General features: G+C 41.4%; 1 protein-coding gene across 1 annotated transcript; it reads right to left on the reverse strand.

Annotated features, from left to right (window-relative positions):
• Positions 1 to 6,814: 6,814 nt before the first annotated feature.
• On the reverse strand, positions 6,815 to 18,069 carry capn8.4.L (calpain 8 gene 4 L homeolog). The gene is made up of 11 exons (XM_018262642.2): positions 17,810 to 18,069; positions 16,669 to 16,738; positions 15,988 to 16,106; positions 15,335 to 15,468; positions 14,909 to 15,074; positions 13,281 to 13,364; positions 11,309 to 11,394; positions 9,084 to 9,158; positions 8,141 to 8,274; positions 7,489 to 7,649; positions 6,815 to 7,053 (listed from the first exon to the last, which is right to left on the reverse strand). The coding sequence occupies exons 1-11, from the start codon at positions 18,011 to 18,013 to the stop codon at positions 6,877 to 6,879; spliced, it is 1,410 nt and encodes a 469-aa protein (XP_018118131.1). The 5' UTR covers positions 18,014 to 18,069; the 3' UTR covers positions 6,815 to 6,876.
• Positions 18,070 to 19,059: the final 990 nt, after the last annotated feature.

Consider the following 19,059-nt stretch of genomic DNA (forward strand, 5'->3'; position numbering starts at 1 on the left):
GGGGAGGGGAGCTGGGCCGGTGGGGGGCCAACGAGGGCCCGTGGACCACCAGGTTTTTTACCGGTGTTCCGCCAGAGCAAAACTGAATAATAATCAGAATATACAGACTGCACTGGCTCCTGTGTTGTCATGTAATCTAATGTGGATTTTATAGTTTTTGTTTTGTTTAATACAAACTTTCTCCAACTCTGCAGAACCAGTGGCTGCAGCAAAATAATCCTCCAAATAGAATCCCAGTTTATCTGTTTAAATCTTTTCACTATGTTACAGATCTTGCAATATTCAGGTTATATCCCATAACAACAAACTAGATATCCTGACACCACCTCCTACAGAATGGTACCTATAGGTGCGGTAAAAATGTATTAAAGACATGTAAATCTATCACAATGAGTAGGGAATGTAGTTCTACATCAACAGGTAAATGTTCTGTAAATAAGTTCTTTGCAAATTGTAACTCCAAATGAGTAGTTTACCTCCTGAAGTGCAAAAAAACTGGCACAGCATATATGAGCCGATCAACTTTATTGAAATTGCAAGACACAATCACCAACAGGACAAAACTTTAGCGAGTTTAGAGTGTTAAAATAGTAAATAAATGTGTGAGTGCATTAGTGCGTCCTCTAAATTCACAGGAGATTTTTACATTAGCGACGCATCCCTAAAGGCTAAATAATCATTATGATATTACAGGTCTTTTCTAGAATAACATTTAATTAAGATCATGTTCTTATTTACTTCTTATTAAAAATATTTATTTACTAATGTATTTAGTAACATTGTGGCAATTCTGAGGGTTAATTTGGAAACTCCATTCTAACATTTAGGGGCCCATTTACTTAGCTCGAGTGAAGGAATAGAGGAAAAAAACTTCAAATTTCGAATGTTTTTTTTGGCTACTACGATCTTCGACTTCGACCTTCGACTTCAAATCGAACGATTCAAACTAAAAATCGTTCGACTATTCGACCATTCGATAGTCGAAGTACTGTCTCTTTAAGAAAAAACTTTGACCCCCTAGTTTGCCACCTAAAAGCTACCAAAGTCAATGTTAGCCTATGGGGAAGGTCCCCTTAGGCTTTGCTAGCTTTTTTTGGGCAAACAAAAATCATTTGATCGATGGATTAAATAATATATATAATAATATGTAATATAATGATAATTATAATGGTTTTAGATTGTCACTAGGGGGAACCTGCTTCCTCTTCTCTATATTAGCACAAGCTGTATCCTATTTTAATTGAGAGCGGTAGCATCCTGAAATGCGTAAGACATCGACCAAGAAGTGATGGGATTTTAAACTGACTGAATAAATAATACTTTTTAGGGAGCACTGAGTTTACTTTTGTATTGCTGATCTGTGGTACAGGTATGGGACCTGTTATCCAGAATACTCGAGAGCTGGGGTTTCCTGGTTAACAGATCTTTGTGAAGTTTGGATCTTCATGCCTCAAGTCTACTAGGAAATGATGTAAACATTAAATAAACCAAATAGGCTGGTTTTGCCTCCAATAAGGATTAATTATATCTTAGTTGGGATCAATTACAAGTTACTGTTTTATTATTATAGAGAAAAGGGAAATAATTATTAAAAATTTGTATTATTTGGCTAAAACGGAGTCAATGAGAGACGGCCTTTCCATAATTCTGAGCTTTCTGGATAATGGGTTTCCGGATAATGGATCCCATACCTGTAAAGGACGCAGGGGAGTGTACACCTGTTTTGCATGCAGCTGGTTTCTTTGTATTATTCATGTGACATTTGCATAATTTGAAATGCGCGTGCCAGATAATGGCCCAGATTCAACTCCATGAGAAATGCATATCTCTCCTGATTCGATTCCAAACCAGTTTTGTTATCCAGTTGAATATGGCTTTTTGCTGTTCAATTGCTTCCGTTAACACACTATTTTATATTTATGATATTTATTATATTTATGGAGAAATTTCGGGCAGGTATCTATCGGACCGGTCGGGTGATAATTGATGTGGTCCTCTCTCAATGGCCTGCATAGTTGCTGACTATAATTGGATCATTTGATCAGCCCGATGTTGAGCAGCACAAGGGAGGCATATCAGGCAATCAGCTGCTTGTTTGCCACACTTTAGCGATGAATTAGGCCTTGCAGTTGGACTCAGAATATAGTTATTCCAATATTATGCAGCTTATTAGCATCCCTTCAATTGGCAAATATCAGCAATTAGACTAAATAGCACAAAAGGTGGACAGGAAAAAATGCTTTCTACAAGTCACCCTCCTGAGATATCGCATCTCCCAGGGGCCCTGTTGTCTCAGCAGGTGTCCAGCCCAGGATTCGGCACACACAGGCCCAGACTCCTAACTGGGTAACCCAGAGTTTTTCAGACTGGCAATAGCGTACATGGGTACTCGTATGATATTTCTAGAGATGCACCGAATCCACTTTTTTGGATTCGGCCGAACCCCCGAATCTCTCACGAAAGATTCGGCAGAATACCAAACCGAATACGAACCCTAATTTGCTTATGCAAATTAGGGGTGGGAAGGGGAAAACATTTTTTACTTCCTTATTTTCTGACAAAAAGTCACACAATTTCCCTCCCGCCCCTAATTTGCATATGCAAGTTAGGATTCGGATTCAGTTCGGCTGGGCAGAAGGATTCGGCCGAATCCAAATCCTGCTGAAAAAGGCAGAATCCTGGCCGAATCCAGAACCGAATCCTGGATTCGGTGCATCCCTAGATATTTCTCTATTTAGCTTGTTGACTAACTGGTATAATACTGAAGAGTATATGGCCACCTTGAATGAGCGCCATAATGTGTGAGAATACCGACAGATAGAGGCGCTTCAGGCTGTTGGAATACGTCCAAATAGACATGGCAATTTAAAAGTCCAGTAATGCCCCAAACAAATACTTGACACACAATTACATCTATATACTGTATACTGTATACTGTACTGCAAAAAAAAATCTATAACATATAACATATAACATATATCCTTTGCCGTGGCTTTAAGTTTTCACCCCTGCCCCATCGCTACACAGTGATTGCAGTTAACAGTCAAGCAACCAGTAAACCCTTCTTCTTTTGATTTTTGCTCTTTTAGAATTTCATTCTCTATCTATGCATTTCATGCATTTATTTGTATCTGCTTTTTTAAATATGACCTAGTGCACATAAGTATATCAGTGGAAAGTTTGATAGTGTGTGAAGTTGCCTAGTTTTAAAAAAACAACAATTTTTTTCAGAAATGGGTGTTTGCATGGGAAAGGGACATGTAATTCTTAGGGGCAAATTCACTAAGATGCGAAGTTGCGCCAGGCGCAACTTCGCCGCACTTCGCCGCACTTCGCCAGGTGTAGTTTCGCCAGCGGTTCGCAAATTCACTAAAATCCGAAGTTGCACACAGGGGTAGCGTAAGGTTGCGGAGTTGCGCTAGCGTTGTTTCGCTATATAAAGCGAAGTTGCGCTAGCGAAGGCTAATTTGCATACGGCGCGAAATTCAAATTTCAATGGAGGAACACGTATCTCCACTACAAATGCCTAGAAAACCTTCACATCTGCAAATAAAAATTTTATTTTGCCCTACACATGTGCCCACTGTCTAGGTAAGTTGCCATGAGTCAGGAAATGTAGGGGGGAGGAAGGGGAGCCCCAAAAAATTTTCGATCTTTTTCAGCCTATCAGCCATCATATAGAAAACACGCCAGCGTTTTTTGGGACTTAGAAAAAATTTTGACTTTTTTTTAAACAATCCCTATCTACTCTATTGCGCTTCGCCAGGTCTGAGGTGGCGAAGGAAGTCTAGCGTAAAAGGTAGCGTTCAGTACACTGCGCAAGTTAGTGAATTTGCGTAGTTTCGTCGCTAGCAAAGATTCGCCTGGCGTAAGGTTGCGAAGTAACACTAGCGAAACTTCGCCAGCGTTCGTTAGTGAATTTGCGCAGTAGCGAAAATGCCCAACGCTAGCGAATTAACGCTAGCGTTCGGCGCTTCGCGCGTTAGTGAATTTGCCCCATAGTGCACTGATCAGGGTGCAGTCACACAACCCCAGTCCCCATCCCAGCTCGAAAATCCCCTCTGACCCCCTCCTTACCTGAGCTGCAACACTTTGTGGCCCCTTTCCGTGTGTACCATTTTCTTTTTGTGGCAGCAATGGGGGTCAGGTAGGGAAGTCGGGCCAGCGGCAAGGGCTTCATGCAAGGAGGGGGTCTGGCCCCATGTCCCACTGGCCAGTCCAACCCTGGGTGCTCTGAATTCATCACAAAACCCTACTATTTGACAATTAAGTAGCTGCTTCTTGTAATGACCATAGGATGTATGTGTGTAAAGCTGCGTGACTGTGATGTGGTTTATTACACCACTTAAGCCCGTTAAATTAAAGGGCGCTAGACGGTCCGTGGGGCACATGCGCAGTAGCGCAATCCCACGGACACAGGGACTGGACGCAGAGACACTTCAACTTTATTATATAGGATGCCATGTTGTGCTCAGAGTTGGGAATCTAAAGTAAAATATACAGAACAGCAATTGCTTTAGAATGAGTGATGAACCTTACTTTAATTTAAAAAAAAAGGACCACAGAAATGCAAAATTGTTCAATGTTCAACTGAATAGGAAGTGCCCTGGTGGCAGGAGTACTTGGTTTGAAGTAGGGGGAAGTTGGCATTAAAGATTTTCAGGTACAACTCTATTCTTGTTTACTGTCAGCATTTGGATCAAACACATCCCTCATCCACTAGGAGTTACAATTAACTACAGAAATGACATTAAACGTTTTAGATATTACAGAAACGCACACACTAATTTAATTCCCAGTACCATCCAGTAAACAAGGCAGCCCAAGATGGTGATGTGTCAACAAAGAGAGGGAGCAGGATATATATCAGCCTAAAAGGAAAAAGCCTGAATATGCTTAGGTTTTGTATGCAATGAAAAATCTTTCGGGGGTAGAGGGGCATTGGCAGAAAGGAATTTTCAGGGGGGGGAAGGTGTTTGGGGGGCGGCTGTGGGCAGGGGGCCTAAGGTCAAATTACTTGGTAGGCTCCAGGTACCCCAGTCCAACACTGTGCCTGTTAAATTGCACCTGAATGCAGCATTAGCCAGTTCCTCTCTAGGGGGTAGCTTTACTAAAGGGCGAAGTGGCTAACGCTAACGTCAATTCACTAGCATCACCATCAGCAGGGACATCGCCAATTCAGACCAGGTGAAGTACAATGGAGTGCATAGATCTTCCTCAATCTTCTGTTACTTACATCATATTCTGTGAGTGGGAAAAGCATCAAAGCTCAAAAAAAACGCTGGCGTCTTTTCCTTTTTTCAGAGTGATAGCCTGCAAAAGTCCTAAAAATGTTTTTTTGGATAACTGGTTTCCCCCATACATTTTCTAACATATGGAACATTAACTATACAGTGGGCTCATGTGTAGGGCAATATAACAACTCTATTGTGTTTATTAAGGTTCCCTGGACATGTGTAAATAATGATGGAAATGTAATGTATTTGCTGCAACATATAATATAAAGACGTCAAATCAGCTTTAAATTTCCCGCTGTTTGCAAATTAACCTGAACGCAAGACCTCTAGTGAATTTGCGCCAGTCAGAAATGAACACTAGCGCATCTTCGCTTTGAATTGCTCGGATTGCCGAAGTAATGCTAGCGAAAATTCACCTCGTCCGGCACACACGACGAAACTTCGTAATTTAGTAAATTAGCGTTGTCTGAGTGAATGTTCGTCTGGCGAAGTGCTGCGATGGGTGCGAAGCCCTAAGTATCCTAATCAGCTGCATTATTTTAGGAGTCAAAACCAGCAAGTGCAGAGAATATAACAGACAGTTGAAGTTTTCAACATACTAAATTACATCTACAAATAACATTAAAAACAGTGGAAATATTTCACTAATGTATATTTGAAAGTTACTTAGAAATACAACATATCAATCAATTTTATTGTGATTTTTATATTTTTTTTTATTTTTCATAGTGATCTTAAAGGGCATGTAAAGTCTAAAATAGAATAAGGCTAGAAATGCTGTATTTTGTATACTAAATATAAACATGAACTTACTGCACCACAAGCCTAATCAAACAAATAATTTATGCTTTCAAAGTTGGCTACAGGGGGTCCCCATCTTGTAACTTTGTTAAACATCTTTGCAAGACTAAGACTGTGCACATGCTCAGTGTGGTCTGGGCTGCTTAGGGATCGTCATAAACAAAGCTGCTTGAGTTCTGCATGGCTGGGAAGTAAGGCGGGGGCTCCCCCTGCTGTTCATAAGTATGATTGTTTCCCTGCTCAGCAGTTAGGGACCATCTGACAATTCCTATCCACAGCAGTAAATGAAGGGAGAATTTCACTGCATACAGTCAGGTTTCTTATAAAAACGGAACACATATTTTAATTAAAGTATATTGGAGATAGGTTTCTTTTTCATTAAAGAAAGTAAAAATGGGATTTTATTTTTTTGCCTTTACATGCCCTTTAAAAACTGTTTATGGTTGTTAGTGGAAATCACTCCTAGCAACCAGTTTTTATTAAAAGCCATTGAGAAATAGAACATCTGACAGATGCAAGACAGCCCTATCCCTACTGCCTGCCATAGAGCAGGTGGCTCTATTGAAGCCTGTTCCCACTGAGGATCCCTAACTAAAAATGCGCAAACTAGGGGATGGTTGCGGGTAGGGCAAGGGGGTGTACTTATGTTTCTCTCCCTGTCCACTCATCACAAATACAGCACTGTTGAACACATACACGGGGGGTGGGATGCAGGTTTTCAGGGTGCAAAGTGCAACTTTTCAGGGTGCAAAATGCACAACAAACACAACACAACAGATTGTTCCATTTTTTTTGCACATTGCAGGATTATATATGTGTATTTTGAATGTGCCGATACTTAGACATCTCCAGTCCTAGTAGCTGAGAAGACACGAACGCAAAAATCCTCAGCCTGGTTTAAATTGCGTGGGACAACCACGTATTCTCCGATGGGCACCTTGAACCTCTTTGACACCCCATGCTGACTTCTGTAGCTCAGTGCCTGGCCTGTTGATTTCTGTGCTTGATCTTGAATCTAATATAGAGAATGGGTGCACAATTCGTATTAGACCTGTGACAGTTTAATGTAGTCTTGTGATATATAGATGACCAGAATTAAATGTGTGAAGAAGAATCCTAAGCTCTAAGAGTAAGGCTTGATATATACAGATGTAACAAAATATTGCTGTTAGCCATAGTTTCAAGAGTATCTAGAGCAGAAATTCCTTAGTCACCCCAAATCTCATGCTAATTAACATTCAAGCTGGGCTTTCAGGTGACTTTGGAGAACAGATAGTCCTTCTCCTGTTCTCTTTTTCATATTAGCCCTACACTGAATTATGAACCGATTAATAAAAGGAGGCAAAACATTAAAAATTATATATATACATTTACAATAGTTTCACTTTGCTGCCTTGTTTGGCCTAGTTATTTTAATTTGCTTGATGAGTAATTCACCCATGGTACTGACCGAGTATATGTCAAAATCAAGGTCCAAATCCTCTGACAATGACTTGTCTTTGAGAGTCAAACCCACAACTACTGTACAGAGACTGGCATCTTCTGCCCCTTCCTCATCTTCATCAGGTTCCTCCACCTTAATCCGAAACTGTGGGTTGATCCAAGCTGTGTCTGTAAGTGCAAAAGGGACCAATTGGTGCTGTTATTTATTATTGCTTCTTTATTGCCTTTATCATAATTGACATTATTTTAATAATTTTAGGTATAATTTTAAGATATAACTATATTTATCCATCTGTGAAATGAATTAATCTGTGTGAACTGGCCAGCAAAAAAGAATCACTCCCCTATCACCCCCACTCCATTCAGCTCTTCATAAGCATCTACACAGGCACAGCCAATCGCATTTGCCATTGGTTTTCTCCCCCAAATTTCCCTCCTGTCCTGATGGCAGAACTATTATAACCTTTATGTAAGCTTGCAGAGTGTTTAAAAACAAAAATATTAACAAGAACAACTACAAACTATATTTTCCCACGCGTTTATCACCAATAATAGCAAGAGGCAATGTAGCAGAAAATAAAAATTCCCCCTATGAGAAGTTTTACTACACTGAATACTACACATGGTCAAGCCTTAGGGTGCGGTGGAATGGAACCCACCTGTAGTACTGTCGTAATTCCCATCGAAATGAAAAATCGTCCACTGCAGTTCACCCCCACTAGTCACAGAGGCCGAGCAAAGGTTACAAATTTCCACAGAATCATACTCATGAAGGAAGTCAGAAAACCTCATCCTACAACGATGACATGAATTTAAACTTTCAGTTTACTTTGCAATAGAATCAGCAACAGATGAAGAGAGACACGGATTCATAATAAGTAGCTACGAGTAGTGCTGCGTAAAGTTGTATTCATTTTGGACATAATATTATTGGAAAAGTGGATACAGGTATGAGATCCGTTATCCAGAATGCTGCAAAATACGGAAGGCAATCTCCCATTGACCCCATTTTATCCTAATAATCCAAATTTTTAAAAATGATTTCCTTTTTCTCTGTAATAATAAAACAGTAACTTGTACTTAATTCGAACAAAGATATAATTCATTCTTATTGGAAGCACAACCAGCCTATTGGGTTTATTTAATAATTATGGGTCACCCCGGGTCTATAAAAGGAACCCAGAAGTTGGGCTCGGGCGGGCGTGGGTGGAGGGTTTTACCCGAGCCGCACATCATTAGCCCCTAGGTCTTTATCAAGGGGCATAAAATACTGTTGGTTTGCACCCTGATTCCTTCCAGAGATTTTAATGTGTCAGACCAGTCCTTGACAATAAAGTCTTTTGATTCCATGTGTGTCTCAGTATGAGTGTTCCCCCCCAACATTTTATATTATTATTATATATATTATATTTATATATATATATATATATATATATATATATATATATATATATATATATATATATATATATATATATATATATATATATATAATATATATATATTAAGGTGGTAGATGATGACATTTTTATACATTAGGGACCTGTCTGTTGATGAAAAAAACTCTTTTTTTACAGCTCTAAAAAATCAGAAGGCACTCACCAAGCTTCTCCATCAACACACCGAGTGTTAAGAACCGCTCTCACCTTGGGATCAATGTTTTCCCATTCGGGGGCACTGTCATAAAAAACAGTAACAAGATGATTAGAGTTTTTGGTGCTTACCAGTACAGCAAGCAATTGTTAAATACATATCAGTAAACACTGCCCTTTTATAGCTTATTCCTTGGGTTGCTGTTTTGCGATGTTCTGGTTGACGCTCACTAATCGCCTGACAGGAAACAATGCAGTTTCAATTGTAACAGCAAAACGTGTGGCAGTAAAAGACACAGCTCTGTCAATTTCTTTGCTCAAGTGACCTAACAACTCTTCTCCTTGTCTGTAAATGGCGTATTTATGCTGTAAGGTAAGGCAATGACGTGTGTGGGGAAGTAGCAGGATGGAGATATTGAAGTCTCTGCTGTATCATAAATTGACTACAAGCAAAGCCCAATAAGAGCTGTGTGTAGTAACATGCCAGATGACACCTGAGACAATGGGCTGCTGGAAAAGGCAATGAAATCAGTCTGGGGGTCTCTTGTTTGTAAACAATAGGCTGGCTGCTTGAAAATGGAATGAAAACAGTCTGGGGGGTTTTCTGTTGGAAAACAATAGGCTGCTAGAGAGGAGGGAAAATCTGTGGGTGGGACTAGGATAACAAAGGTACTTAAACTGGCCATATACGGGCTGATAGACAGACCAAGTCGGCAGCTTATTGGCCCGTGTGTAGGGCCCAGGGCAGCCATCGGGGGGGACAGGGGGGAGAGTTGTAGGGGGCCCTGCCATGCCACACTTACCTGATTAGCCGGGCCCCCCAACTTTCTGAGATTTGCTGACTTTGGGAAGGCATGGACGTTTAAGGGGCCCTGGCCACCAATTTTCTCATAATGTGGGGGGCCTGGCCACCAATTTTTTTTCTCATGTGGGGTCCTAGCCACCAATATTTTTTAATGGGGGGGCCTGGCCATAAATGTTTTTTATGTGGGGCCCTGACCACCAATATCTTTTTATTTTTTATTAACATGTGGGAACCCTAGCCATCAATATTTTTTTACTGTGTGGTGGGGGGGCGAACCTGTGGGGTGGGGAGGGCGTAACTGTAGGTGGGGCTTGCGGTGGGTGCAGCCCAGGGGGCCCAGGAAATTTTGTCGTATGGGGCCCTGCGATTTCTGATGTCGGATCTGGTCTTTGATGCAGTCCCGCGATTCGACCACCCAAAGTGCATACATTATGATCCGATCGTTGGGCCCTAGAGCCCACAATTGTATCAGCCCGATATTGCCCACCTCAATGTTGGCATATCAGGGAGAGATTTGCTTTTTTGGCGATATCGACAAATGAGCAGATCTCCACATGTATGGCCACCTTTAGAGTGGTAAACAGAGAGGCATTATTACTAAAATCTGATAATGAGGCCCCCATGTGGTGCTTGGCAGTTCCTGGAACTGTGCGTGGCAACCACTGGCAATCCACCTGGCACTGATTTTTGCTTTCAGGTCTCAGGTGTAAACCAGGTGAAGCCCATTTTAATGGCAACCGCTGAGGGGCTCACTGGCACTGGTTTTGCTTATGGGTCAGGGAGCTTCCATACAGGAGAAGCCCATACATGTGTACTATGACAACTGGTGGTGGGCCTGCCTATTTGCAATGGTGCAACGTGTGTTATCCTAAATGAGAATGGTTCGGGGACCAGCATTTTTTATTAGAAAATTCTTTGCTAAGATTTTTAATAAATACGACCTCCCCTCCAAAACGAGTTATGAGTGATTATTTTGATTACTGTCTTATGAAAGAATTGGGTCATGTGGGTTTTAGCTTTGAGTCAAAGGAGGCAGATTACACACTAAAGACCTCATGGTAGTTTCCAGGCTCTTCCCATATCACACAACATACCCACTGGCCTTAGTATGAGACACTATAGAAGGGAAATTGACTGAAAGCCCTGCTGGTGTTGGGAATGATACCAATGCCTTGTAATACAAGACCACCACATACATAGAGAGGATAATAATTATTTTCCTATGAAAATATATACATATGAGAAATTAAATATTAGGATAATGATGTTCCTTTTGCTTGTCTTGAGAAAGCACTGGGAACTCATTTTTGTCCCTCTATGTTCAGTGCAAGAAAGAGCTTCTGGCTTCCAGACAAAAGTCACTGGCAAAGAAGAAAAGATGAAGGACCAGAACAGAACTAACCTGAATGAGAGAAATAACCAACACTTACTTATCACTCCATGCTCCTTCCCATTCTGTGTGACCCCAGGGATTCCTCAGGCGGATCAGCTGCACCTTCCCATTGTGGTAGGACACCTGAGAGTAGCAGACACACAAGGTTTTTTTTTTTACTAGCGGTGGGTAAAATACCCCAGTGAAATGGCTCATAACAACCAATCAAAGTCTGTCTGCAGTAGATGTTTTAAAGTTACTTGCTGATTGGTTGTTAAGAGGCTGTACTACTGTACTATTAAGGCTAAATTAACTCTTTAGGTGAACTTAATGTGACCATTTAAACTGGAGGTCACATAGATCTTGTGGATAAACTTAGGAACAGCTTTATTCTGAGGCACACTTACAGTTTATCAAAATTCCACATGGTCACCATTTCAAACAGTACAGGGGTTCACAGGGTGCATAGCTTCTACCACATTCCCGACACTCTTCTTTAGGGGTCACTCTTAGCCCCCAGGTGTCCAGCCCAGAATAAAGAACATGTCGAGAGATACTGTCTTGTGCAGAATCCACGCACTTAACTAGTCCTGCCTTGTCACAATGTCCCCCCTAGGGTACGGACACTTTCCTTTCTTCTTAGTGGAACATTGGCTGCTCAGATATCTGGCATATTACTATCTCTAAGAACCAAAAGGTAGTGGAGAACAAATCCAGAAAAGCTACATGGATAGGCTCATGGTTAACTTATCTTCACAATTCTTCCGAGATGTTGACTTGAATAAAATGACTTCAATCATTGACCACTAGCTTTTGGTTTCTTATGGATTACGCTTCCTTAGCTTAGGATCTGAGGCTTGTGCTTCTGGACCATTTTTCTAGTTTTGGTTGTGCCCCTGAGTCTAATTTCGTTTTTTTAGTTTAATACCACTATCTCTCACCAACTACAATGAGCTCCATTGAATCAGACCTGCCACTAGCTATTTAGAAAGCTAACTTCAAGCCCTTAGGTTCATTTGCCTTCTCCTTTATTATCCAAAGAGGCTGGGACTGACTACACTCTCTCTCATATGGATTCGACAGGCAATTCCCTCCCTCCCAACCTTCTTCTAAGAAAATGTCTTGTCTTAAAGGGGTGGTTGACCTATGAGTTAACTTTTCTTATATTATAGAATGGCCAATTCTAAGCAACTTTTCCATAGGTATTCATTATTTATTTTCTACAGTTTTTGAAATATTTCTTCTGATTCCTGCTTTCAGATGGGGGTCACTGACCCCCACCTCAAAAATAAAGCTCTGTAAGGCTATAAATGTATTGGTATTGCTACTTTTTATTACTTATCTTTCTATTCTGGCCCTTTCCAACCACATTGCTGAAATTGCAAACTGGAGAGCTGCTCAATGAAAAATTAAATAACTGAAAAACCACAAAAAATAAAAAATGAAAACCAATTGCTAATTGTAACGCAAAGGTTAACAACCCCTTTAAGCTGGCCATCCATGGGCTGATAAAAGCTGCCAGCAGATCGAGTCGGCAGTTTATTGGCCTGTGTGTGGGGCCCTCCGATGGGCTTCTGCGGTCGATATCTGCCTGAAAGTCAACCAAATGTCGATCGGGCAGGGCTAAAAATCCTGTTGGTTTGCGGCCGCAGCTGTTCATTGGTCCCGCAATCTGATTGCCCGTATGCCATACATTATGATCCGATCGTTGGGCCCTAGTGCCCACAATGGGTTCAGCCTGATTTCGCCAAACAAGCGGATCTCTATGTGTATGGCCCCCTTTACATTGCAGTCTACTAATCAGGAAACATACTATTAGTGAACCACCATTGTAACCCTTCTTATATTTGCCACCTATGTTACATTTCTAACATAGCAACGTCCTTGTTGCTTACTATGAATACACACCCACACTTAACCCCTCTTACATCGTACTTTACTTGGGCAAGTTTGCTCTCTGTTAATCTTATTGAAAGAGAATTGTACTGACGGTTACACTGACAGATTACTAAGAATTTAGGATTTCCTACCTCCTGTGCACCAGTGACAGAATACGCATGGCCTGACACTACATGGCACTCTCCAATGGCTTCACCTTTTCCTTCTTTATGTTTCTGCAAAAATAAAGAAGTTTGTAGCTCATGTTAAACAGAGCATTTTTGGAAGGTTGTGCAGTAATATTAGTGCTGAAAATAATAAAAGTCCCAAGTTTGCATCAGGTCTAGTAACCAACAGCAACCAATTAGATGTTGGCTCTTAAAGGAGAACTAAACCCCCCATGGTGATAAGTCCCCACTGGCCCTCCTCCGCTGGCCCCCCTCCATGCCTCCCCCTGCACCCTGAATTCTGCCCCCTCTAGAAATAGCAACCACACATGCAGAGTGATCGCAGTGAAGCTCACTGGCGCCATCTTTTTCTCTTCAGTAATCTTTGTGAAGTGAGGAGTGCATTGGTGCATGCGCAGTTGGAGCAATCTTCAGGGTCGCGACAATTGCACATGCGCCGAAAGAGACGGCAATTGCCGAAGGGGAAGAAGAAGATACGAAGATTACCAAAGAGAAGTGCCTGTGAGCTCCGCTACACTCACTCAGCATGTGCAGTCGCTAATACTAGAGGGGAAAGAATTCAGGGGTAACACTGGGCAGGGGGGAGGCAGGGAGAGGGGCCAGTGGGGACTTATCACCATGGGGGGTTTAGTTCTCCTTTAAAAAGGTAACCAGTAAATGCTGCCTGCAGATTGGTTGCTCTGGGTTTCCAGACCTGATGTAAATATCCCTGAATTTATTAAACCACATTGATTTTTCAGTAGGCTGTAGATACTCATTTCCTGAGACCTGTAGCAATTGGTCTTGAAGTTTAAAATGCTATCTGGTTGCTGAGGTACATGAGAATAAATAATAATATTAAGCATCAGGGGCATTTCATTGGGATACAGTGACTGGTAATTCATGGTGTTATTACAATGTGGTTCATCAGTGTCGGACTGGGCTGCCAGGACACTAGGAAAAATCCAGAGGGCCCCAGGCTTCGGCTCCCTCAACCGGAACGTAGCCTCTCCCCGCCCCAGACCCACTAGCGGCAAAGGAGGAGGAGGAGGTAACAGGGCACGTGGGGGGGGGGCTAGTTTGGATGCCTGGTAGAGGTCCCTTCAGTCACAGTACTGGTGGGCTCTGGATGGTTCAGTTCAACCCTGTGGTCCAGCCTAATTATCTTTAGAGAAGAGGTGGTTCTAGACATTCTTGGAAGGTCAATCTGAAGGGCAAATCACTTTTTGTGGTAATTACTTATTTGCTGTTCTGGGTGTTAATTTCTCAACATCTTTAGTCTTTTTACAGGGTAACGAGAGGACTGACCAGATTTTGAATCTAAAAATAGGATTTAGACTTATCCAGGTCCGAAACCATTATTTATAAATACTCTAAATTTTGTTTGTATTGGGTATCTCTGTTTTGTACTGTAGTTTTTCTCTTGTAAACATATGTCCTCCACCAAAGGAATCATTTATGGATTGGGGAAAGTATAAAGAAAAAGGTTTCCTCCAACAACAATCAGTAGAAAACTCCATTCTTCTAATGGTTGGTAAATGCTAACCCACCACTCAGGATTACTGATTATTTAAGTCTATTAATTGCAATTAACTTATAGGATCAAAGCTTACAGAACAACAGGTGAGCAGTGAGTTTGCCCACAAAGCTGTCTGGACTATCTGGAACAAACCAGGTGGAGCCTTTTTTAAAAAGTATCTTTCACAAATGCCACCAGTGAAGTCCTCGAGAGCTTTAGTAGGAATGCCTCCATGAAGAGCATCGTAGCATCCATTTAACCTAAGGGACAAAGCCAGAAGTTCAGTTATTACTTGAACATAGGGAGACTGAAAGTCATGAACATGTTGTCAAATGGCTAGGATAATAGATGGTAAAAGGGAGTTAAACTGCTGGTTGGCCATCTAGCTATATGTTTCTGAACAACTTTGATAGACCAGTAAAATAATTCCCATTGTGCAGGAATCAAGCCCTGGAGAATGAAGCATGTGAAACCCTCTAAAATAGATCTATGGCAGACATGACAGTAGCGTGTCACATACTTGGCGTAAGCTTTTTCCAGAAGAGCAGTCCAGAACTCATTGCTCTCAGTTGACCGAACAAACACTAGTTCCCCGTGTTTAGTAGGAAGTCTGTCGTCCACAACTACATCAATCCACTCACCACATTTCCAGAACTGAAAGAGACAAGACCTTGTTATGAAAGTATTTGTGAGCACTGTACTGTACAGGAGTCATACAGAAATGTAATGGAGCTGCAGCAGATAGTTTTAGATGGATGCATTGTTAGTCAAGTCATCCCTCCCATATGTTTTTGGAGGATTTTATCATTTGTTTGGGTTGAGGAAGGGAAGTGGTTGGGACCCAAACCCTTCTGACATTCATTCTAGAGTGGTTTACATCTCCTTTACTAACCCCAACATCATTGTTAAACCAATGTTCTAGAATGTATTCTACTCTACACTCATAGCAACCCCTTACCCTTAAAACAAAATTTACAGATATGAACCATTATGAGTGGAGATATGCAAATGACTTTATTAATGTCCCAGTACCCAACCATTGCACCTAGTACCACTGAATACATATTGTCTTAAATCAGCCCTTGTGTAACATTAGGGAAAGCAAAGTAGATTTCTTTACCCCTGTGTAATCCATCCATAGGTTGTTAATTAATATTATACTATAGCTATTACCTTGAAGTGGAAGATCCCTGCATAATTAGTCTGGAAACTTTGATCCTCAGGAACAACCAGAGACAGATGATGTTTGTTGAGTGTAAGAGATGCCATAACGCTCACCAACCAGCAGTCCCCTATACAAAGAAAATAATTTGCTTTGCGCCTCATATACACTGTAGCAACCAATTAGCAAGGAGCATTCACTTGTCAAATATTGATTGGTCCCTATAGGTTACTAGACCTCATTCAGAGACACAGCAGGATAAAACAGGTTAATAATAATATAAAAATGGCAAATAACAGCACAATAATAGCATTACTTACACAGGTATATGACCTGTTATCCAGAATGCTTGGGACCTGGGGTTCTCCAGATAACGGATATTGGGTCTTCATACCTTAAGTCTACTAGACCTTCATGCAAACATTGAATAAGCCCAATAGGCTGGTTTTGCTTCCAATAAGGATTAATTATATCTAAGTTTGGATCAAGTACAAGGTACTGGTTTATTATCACTGAGAAAAAGGCAATCGTTATTAAAAATTTTGATTATTTGGATAAAATGGAGTCTATGGGAGACAGCCCTTCCGTAATTCGGAGCTTTCTGGATAACGGGTTTCCAGATAACTGATCCCATACCTGTACAATGGGCATGGGGCAACCTTGCAAAGTAACATAAATTCTATATTAGTTACCAAGTCCATGTTGACAGGCATCAAATCGACTTGCTCCGCTGGTAATAAATTCAGGGCTGGAATGGATTTCCTGTAGGCAATTAACAAACAAATGATCCTGTTATACAGGAATGGCACAAGAAAAGGCATGATGAGAACCAAACAGACCAGGTACCTACTCCATTATGATTTGCTCTTAAAATGACATTATTATGTTCGCCAATTGTGTGGGCATATTCCCATTTTTACAATAAAAACAGCAATTAAAATAAAGTTTATTAATAGTGATAGTGATGGGAGAATTTATTCGCCAGGCATGGATTCGCGATACATTTCTGCACTTTGCCACCTGCAAATTGTTTTGTGAAACTGCTGCAAAAATTCGGAGAGGAAATATTAGCTGTGACAAAAAAAAGTTGCGCCGTTTTGTGAATTTTTTCGTAAACTTTTTGGCAAAGTAAAACGGGACAGATTCGCTCATCACTATTCATTAAAGGTTGTAAGTCACAGACAAGGTTGCCTGGCTTCATTTGTGCCCCTTGAGGAAAAGGTGATAAGACCCTGTTATAAAGATATTAAAATAAAGGTATGGGATCTGTTATCTGGAAACCTGTTAAACATAAAGCTCCAAATTACACAAAGGCCACCTCCCATAGATTCCATTTTAATATAATAATTTACATTTTTAAAAATGATTTCCTTTTTCACTGTAATAATAAAACAGTACCTTGTACTTAATCCCAACTATGATATAATTAATCCTTATTGGAGGCAAAACCACCCTATAGGGTTTGATTAATTTTTAAATGTTTTTAGTAGGCTTAAAGTTAAAATTATGGAAAGATCAGTTATCCAGAAAATCCCAGGCCCCAAGCATTTTGGAGAGCACATAGATTATTGGCTGTGCAGATGCTTCTATACTGTATATCTGCAAGTACACAGCTGAGATGTTCCATTCTCCATGGAGTTTAACTAAACAGAACCTTCATGTTGCTGCTGTTTGTGTAAAATATTAAAACTAATCTTTAGAGGCAAAAAGAATGACGGCTCCCGCTTGTGTATATGTTATTAAACCCTGTGTGTAACTGGGCACCCTTCCCATTTAAATGTTAATAAAAATTAGGAATATTGAGATGACAAAATGCAAACTTATTTTTCTTACCAATGGTCTCAGCCAGACGATTCCTTTGGCTTCTTCAGTATGTGGCCCCAGTTTATCGTTACCCAGAGACACTTGGTCTGCAGGGAAAGTCTCATCTTCAAACAGAGTGTTGGACGCCAGACACTGCGCCTTCAGCTGCTCGTAATCCTGGTTTAAAAAATTCAGTGGGTTCTGGTTGGTGCCAAGAGCCATAACTGGTGCCATAACTGTCTGCTGTACTGTCTGTGATGTAGGTCAGGAGTCAGTGGAATGATCTGCTGAGCTGGGTGACAATACCAATATCAACCTTGGGAGGAGTCTGCATCTCAGTAGGTGGGCAGGACATAGAGATACCTGTGATATTTGTGCTGTAGTTGAGTCTACACACCTGAAATTGGCTGAAATTGCACTGCAGGTGGATACAGAGGCAAGCATTTAAAGGGGTGGCTCACCTTTTACTAAACTTTTTGGGTCAGAGCACACAGGCAGATTCGGGGAGATTATAGTCGCCCGTCGACAAATCTTCTCATCTTCGGGGCGACTAAACTCCCCGAACTGCCTCCTGCCAGCTATAATGTAAATCGTGGGCGGGATGGCACTCGGGTGGATTTGTTTTCTGAAGTCGCCCTTAAGTTTCCTCGTGAAGCAACTTCGGAAAATTAATGAGTTCTATCCCGCCGGCGATTTAAATTTTAGCCGGCGGGAAGGAAGGGGAGGCAGGTCAGGGAAGAGGAGATTTGTCGCCGGGTGACTAATCTCCCCGTATCTGCCTGTGTGTCCTGACCTTTAGTATGTAGGGATGTCACGGACTGTTCGCCCGCGAACTAGTTCGCGCGAACATCAGGTGTTCGCGTCCGCCGAATGTTCGCGAACGTCGCGTGACGTTCGCCAATTTGGGTTCGCCTTAGCTGGCGCTTATTTTTGACCTCTCACCCCAGACCAGCAGATACATGGCAGCCAATCAGGAAGCTCTCCCTCCTGGACCACCCCCACACCCCCTGGACCACTCCCCTTCCATATATAAACTGAAGCCCTGCAGCGTTTTTTCATTCTGCCTGTGTGTGCTTGGAAGAGCTAGTGTAGGGAGAGAGCTGTGTGTCAACAATGTATTTTTCAGAAACATTTTTGCCCTTGATCCCCCTCTGGCATGCCACTGTCCAGGTCGTTGCACCCTTTAAAGGAGAAGGAAAGCCAAAACAGAAATAAAGCTGAATGAGAAGTCTGTTAGACTAAAAACTTACAGAGTGTAGTAAATTTTGTGTCCCTGGTGC

This window comes from Xenopus laevis, chromosome 5L (genome assembly GCF_017654675.1).
Source record: "Xenopus laevis strain J_2021 chromosome 5L, Xenopus_laevis_v10.1, whole genome shotgun sequence".
In the NCBI taxonomy this organism is placed as follows: Eukaryota; Metazoa; Chordata; class Amphibia; order Anura; family Pipidae; genus Xenopus; species Xenopus laevis.

What these genes read in the sequence shown, in the direction of transcription:
- capn8.4.L (XM_018262642.2), bottom strand. Translation starts at nt 18,013, where the DNA reads ATGGCACCAGTTATGGCTCTTGGCACCAACCAGAACCCACTGAATTTT. An exon ending in TCGTCTGGCTGAGACCATTG is followed by an intron (nt 16,739 to 17,809) that starts GTAAGAAAAATA and finishes AATTGCCTACAG; the next exon opens with GAAATCCATTCCAGCCCTGA. An exon ending in TTGATTTTGACATATACTCG is followed by an intron (nt 7,054 to 7,488) that starts GTCAGTACCATG and finishes TCTCTATATTAG; the next exon opens with ATTCAAGATCAAGCACAGAA.